The 6,498-nt window shown below is 42.5% G+C and overlaps 1 protein-coding gene across 1 annotated transcript; it reads left to right on the top strand.

The window, feature by feature from the left end:
* Nucleotides 1–1,821: 1,821 nt before the first annotated feature.
* LOC149275581 (prenylated Rab acceptor protein 1-like) lies at nt 1,822–3,461 on the top strand. Its single transcript, XM_089504582.1, has 5 exons — nt 1,822–1,889; nt 2,183–2,392; nt 2,933–3,030; nt 3,190–3,291; nt 3,376–3,461. Exons 1-5 carry the CDS (start codon nt 1,822–1,824, stop codon nt 3,459–3,461), a joined length of 564 nt encoding a protein of 187 aa, XP_089360708.1.
* The last annotated feature ends 3,037 nt before the right edge of the window (nt 3,462–6,498 follow it).

Here is a 6,498-nt window from a genome sequence, read left to right on the forward strand (position 1 = left end):
ATTTGGGGCCCAAAGAAGGACTGTCCTTTATGATAAAAGACACTTGGTAGGTACAGCAAGCTCTAATACATATTAAGTCATATTGAGCCTTAGAAACTGTAACCAACTTCCTCATAAACATGAAAATGTCTGGCCTTTTTTTTATATACTAGTCTGATTAGGGATCCTTTTACATGCATATAAATACTAATAGGTGCTCTGCTGACACCTAGTGTCAATCTGAAGAAATTACATCAGCCTCTGAGTTTAAAAGAACTACATCTCCCGTGATGCACAATGAATGACGTCATTCACGGCTATTAAGCCAGCTGCTTCCGGTGACGTGGAACTTGGCTGTTATGGGAAACAAATATTTCTTCAGCTTCTTCCTCTTTGTGCCAGATCACTTCCGGTGGCTGACAGAGGAGGAGGTAAGGATTGATTGTTTGGGGTAAATAAGGGATAAAGATATTAAATAAAGGGCAAGAAAAAGATATTAATTTGAGAATTTACACCATGGAATTGTAAACATGAATATCCTGTAAAATAACAAATGTTGATTCATATATGCGTATACAGTGTTGGCGGTTTATTGCTGTGATACAGAGATGTATGTTGAAAACAAAATTATATTTTTTATTATTTTGCTTTAATATATATATATTTTTTTTCCACTTGATTTTATCAGGAATTAAATTAGCTAAATCTGACGCTATTATTATGCAACAAAACTCATAACGATAGGTTTGTTTATTAAATCTACAAATAGAAATGTAAATATTATCAGACCATAAATTACAAAGTTTCATCAAAAAGTTATGTAAGAAACGTGTAACAAAAGTCCAAATTTCCCACATCTCTGTGTTGGCTCATCATATAGGATCAGGAAACGTCTGTATTTAATTGGCGAGAGAGGATGTTTTGAGTGACGGGTCCCCTTACCAAAAAAACTTATAGATTTAGTTTTTCTAACTATTTCTGGGATTTATCGAGGGGAAAGAAAAAACGCCATAAATACACAGATCCTGGAACAGGAAATATGACATCACAAGGGATGATGTCACCTACCGATTTGTCTGTAAAATAAAACCTCCTACCGCAAATAATTTTTATTTTTTATATATTTTTTTATTTTTTTTTTGGTGCTTTGTTGTTTTTCTCTTTTTCTTTCTGATAAAATATAGGCATATTTCTGACAACTTTTTACATGTTCTAAAAGTTTCTTTTGGAATGCCAAAAGTTTCTTTTGGAAAATAAATAAATGAGTCCATTTACGTAGGTCCGCGTTAGCTCAGAGGGCACGTTTTTGATTTTTGAATGTTTATTGATGTCCCATTGATTCAGAAATGTGTCACTAGCCTGGTTTCCACGGGATTCCGGAATTACTGGTTTTAATAGCGGTGGGTCTCCGTTCCTTTAAACACCTGTCTACTTTCCTGCTACTAAGGACAACGGCTCCTGCTTTGTATAGCGATGTGTCCTAAGGGCCAAGCTGTAGTGTGGAATTAGTGAACTGCGGTTGATCCCCCGGGCCAGAGTTTTCATTGGGTGAGCAGAGTAGCGAAGTCCCTCTTAATCCAAATGTCTTCATAGAAACGGACAGCTTCAGGTGGCTGGACTTCACAGTTGGTTCCTTGTTGAAGCTTCTGCTTCCCCCTCAGTAGAAAGCTTCCTTCATCCTCAATGACCAATGTAAATAAAGAGACTTAGATACGTGAAGAATTGATTTTCGGATAGGTTTTGCCCCTGGATAGGGAAGGCGGCAGTTGAATTAGTTTAATAAAGCCCCATGTGTCTCATTTTCCTGTGGCAGGAACTCCTAACCCACCAGACGCGTAGAACATGGCAGGAAAGAACGGGGACGTCTTCGGTGCCGCTGCTGAAGAGGGACCGACTGGCATCATTAATAAGTACGAGACGTGGTCTGTTGGTTTCTCTTTGGAAGTTCTTCATCAGTCCCTTCAGAATGTCATGTTTTGCTTTGAGCGTTAAAGCCGTGGGTTATCATGCAATATGTTGGCTTCCTAGACCCTCCTTAACGGAACTTCCTAAATAATGAATAAACTTTTGTAATTTAAATCAGCCTAAAAAGTAATAGACAGTAATACAGGGAGGAGGATTTAGCTTGATGTCCTCTCATCTGTTTTAGTTCTCCTCTCCAATACTGTTAAGCACCCCCCTCCTTCCATTATGTTCTTTTCAGGATATTTCCCAAAATGATCTCCCAGACTACCGCCAGAGATTGGTTTGACCGCCGTCGGGCCCACATCCGCCCCTGGGGTAACTTCGTCGATCAGAGGCGTTTCTCTCGCCCGCAAAACTTTGGGGAGCTGTGTAAGCGGGTGACTGGGAATGTGGAGCATTTTCAAAGTAACTACATCTTCATCTTCCTGGGCCTCATCATGTACTGCATGTGAGTGACAATAAACCACACTCTGACCATTCCTCTGTCTGCCCCCTCCACCTCTCCCACGCCCACTCCTCCCTCTCTGTCTGCCCCTGTGCCCCACCTACTCCTCCCTCTCTATCTGCCCCCTCTACCTCTCCCACACCCACTCTTCCCTCTCTGTCTGCCCCCTCTACCTCTCCCACACCCACTCTTCCCTCTCTGTCTGCCCCCTCTACTTCTCCCCCACCCACTCCTCCCTCTCTGTCTGCACCTTCTACCCACCCACTTTTCCCTCCTTGTCTTCCCCGTTACACCACCTTTTCCTCTCCCTCCATCTGCCCCTTCTACCCCACCTGCTCCTCCCTCTCTGTCTTGCTCCTTGTTGGCTTCAACCACCTTAATGGACCCTTTAACCACCTGGAGCAGGTGTTGTCTGTTCTCAATCTCTTTACCCTCACCATCTTGTGCATCCTTGTGTCCCCCCTTTCTTTATCTTGCGTCTCACACATCCACTCGTACTGTTCTCAGTCTCGTCTGACCCCGTGCTCTCTTTCGGTCTTGTAGCATCACCTCCCCGATGCTGCTCATAGCCATAGCCATCTTTTTCGGAGCTTGTTACATTATTTACCTGAAGACTCTGCAGTCTAAGCTGGTTCTGTTCGGTGAGTTGGAATTTTCCCATTTTTTAACACAATTTATATTAACATTTAATGACGGTTCGATCTAACATCTAAAAGTCCATGTAACTTTCTGGTCCTCTTTAACACTTGAGGCCATGAGAGTCCCGTTACCCCGTACTCCATGATCTCCTCTCTCCTCAGGTCGGGAGCTGAGTGCCGCCAATCAGTATGGTGTAGCCGGAGCGGTTTCCTTCCCGTTCTTCTGGCTCGCCGGCGCAGGAGCTGCTGTATTTTGGGTTTTAGGTAAGTGTTTGTTCCTTTTTACCCCTTTGGGTCATTGGCCTCATGAAAGGATCTCTCTCATTAACCCTCTGTCTCATTTTCTAGGGGCCACGCTTGTAGTGATTGGATCTCACGCGTCTTTCCATGCTTTGGAGGGGGATGTTGAAGAGCTTCAAATGGAGCCCGTCTAACAGCCAGACTCTGGGTTCCGCTCTTCGCACGGCACAACGGGGGAACCTTCCCCAATATTGCTCAGTGTAACGTTTCCTTTCCCACCGGGCACTTTGCCAACAGTATTTGCACTTATACTAAACGAAAGGTCAGTAACCGGCAGTAAATACCCTCATAATTACATAGAAGACCCCCCACAAAGCCTTTGTCTTCCCGGTCAACTTGTGGATTATTTCCTATGTTGGGTGTTTTTCTGTGTAGTTTTACTCAACTTGCACAAAATCCATATGAGGCCGGCCAAGGACAGCACACCTTTAATTTACCCCAGTGTGGGGCAGGTAGAGGATTTGAAGTTGGCAGTGAGTGTCATAATTGTGTTGTATTGGATCTTTATTCATGTAAACCCTTGATCTTGGTTAATATGTAATAAAAATGTATCAAACACCAAGCCTTCGGCTCTGTAGACTCCCATGTCGTGCATCGCAAGGAGATCGTCTACAAAGTGTTTGCTAATGTCTTTGTACGCCGTATAATTAATATAATGACTCTATACTAAGGTCACAGCCGAGTGCAAGAGGATTGGGGGTAACTCGTGTTGATAATGGTCATGTGGACAATGTGTTATTTTGGCATACGTCCCACCGGGTACTTGGCTAACAGTCTTCGGTACGGGATCCTAGACTTCACTATACATTGTGAAGGGCCAACCTTAGTGAGCTTCAGTTGCAGGAAGAGCTTGGCTGGCCCCATATAATGTATAGTGAAGTCAGTGGGGATTCTTCAGTCTCATTAAATATTGAATTATACTTTATACAGGGCCAGCGCTGCTCCTCTTGCTATAGAAACCTGCCGGTGTAGAAATTGTCCTCGAAACATTTCTGACATGGACCTCCTTGACAATATCATTTGACCCATTACTCCTTAGCCAACTGATCTTTCAAACCATTAGGTAATATATTAAAATCAAGTTTCTAATCATGGAAGTCTCCGGAATACAGAGAGGATCCTGGAAATCCCAACAATAACGGCATAGTTATATTAAAAAAAGGTAAAAAAGAAAACTTTTCAACTTCTTCTTCATAGCGTTGTAGCTCCGGTATCCTAACGGAGGGCATCGAGGTAGATCTGCTTTGGCGGGTGTTAACCCCGTTATATCTGTGTGCTAATCAGAAATTAAGACTTTTTGACATTTTTTGGGGTATTTTTTTATTATTATTTATTCTTGTAAATCACAGAAAATGGCAGGAAAACACAAGATAAAAAAAAAAGATAATAATAATTGACAACTTGACAAAACTAATGTAAGAGGGGGGTGGAGACACAAAACCGACATCAACGCCAATCACTTCTCCGCGTGTAACCGGCAGCAGGGAAGCCACCCCTCGATACAGAAACATACTTTCTAGGTTTTACCCCAAACCTACAAAAACAGCCAATCTCATCCCACCTAATGCCATCATAAACCACCTATCACCCCTGCTAAACCGACGTTACCCAACTGGCACCCCCCTCCTAATATAAAATCACCCACCTCTCACTCCTTAATAATACACAGAGAAATCACCCACCTCTCATCCCTTCTTAATATACAGAGGGGACCCATACTTCCCAACCCCTCCTAGTACATAGACATGGGGGACATGTACGTATCGCCCCCCCCCTCCTAGAACGTAGACGTAAGGACACATATCTCTCACCCCCTGCTAATACACGCACGGGGGGAACACGTAAACCTCTCACTCCCACAGACGCCGAATACAGCAGATATGGAGAAATCAGAAGGGGCTTGGCGGGTGGGGTGTATATGGGGTGGGGGGGTTTGTATCGTTACAGAAACAAGACTCCGATATGAGAAATGCTCTGCAGGAAATAGAAGGGTTAACAACACTTTTTGAGGGCCCAAGGGAGGGGCGGAAACAATGTATTGCTTTACAATGTGTTACTTGCCCCTTCTGGGACCCAAAGGCATAGTGCCCCGTTAAAACCCTCTATGCTGTACACAGAGCAGTGCGTTCACATTCCTTTGGCAGCAAAGAGGTTAATAGAAAGAGTTCTGTCGAAGCCCCTTTGTTGACTTTTTTGTGGCTCCCCTTCACTTCTCTCACTTCTTGCCTCCTTTCTCTCTTTATTCTATTTTTAACCTTTTCACTACCAGTGCTCAGGGAGTGAGAAGGTTAAAAGAACCCCGTCACCAAAGACAGCTTCCCTACAATGTGAACGTAGCGCCTTAAGAAAGGTCAATACAATGCAGAAATAAAAGAAAAAAAATCATATTGCTGGCTACAGCCTGCCTGTGACATCACCATGCAGTGCCATATGCAAATTAGCATAAGTTAATTTGCATATGGCACTGCATGATGATGTTAGGTGGAAAAAGGGGCGGAAAAAAGAATCTTTTAGATATAGATCTATAAATGTGCTTGCATCTCTGTAAAGATCCTTTCTCCTGTTCCAAATTCACATTGTAAACACTACGTAGGCGACCCTTTCCAATTCGTGTTCATCCACAGGGATAGCGATCCTCCGGCTCGGGGGCCGCTGCGGATCGCATGTCCCACGAGGCCACAATGGCTTCCATTGCAAACAATCATTTCTTCATTCTTTTTTTTTCTCCCCATTTCGCGTCTTTTATTTAGCTCTTAAATCACTCTTTCTAGTGTCCTCTCTTTCCTTCTCTCTCCCCCTCCTTTTATATTATATCATTAAAAATAAAATAAACATAAAAAAACCCAACAAAGCACAAAAAAAAAAAAAACCTGGTTCTATTTATATTTATATATAATATATATATATTTATAATTTTACAGAAAAAGGAGGGGAGAGAAATGAGTTGAAAAAAGAACCAAAATGGAATCTGGAACAGAAAGCTGGAGAGTGGGTTCTATACCGGACATTGCATTCTTTGTTAACCACTGTTAGTTGATGGGTTTTTTTTTTAGGGAACTTTGTTTGGATTTATTTTTATTTGTTTATTTTTTTTTTATTTTTTTATTTTTCTTTATTCGGGGCAGGGTTAATAGGTCGACGAGGATCCAGGTCTAGGAGATTTCTCGGAAC

Source organism: Sceloporus occidentalis, unplaced genomic scaffold (genome assembly GCF_023333645.1).
Source record: "Sceloporus occidentalis isolate IW3139 unplaced genomic scaffold, rSceOcc1.0.p SCAF_279, whole genome shotgun sequence".
Taxonomy (NCBI): domain Eukaryota; kingdom Metazoa; phylum Chordata; class Lepidosauria; order Squamata; family Phrynosomatidae; genus Sceloporus; species Sceloporus occidentalis.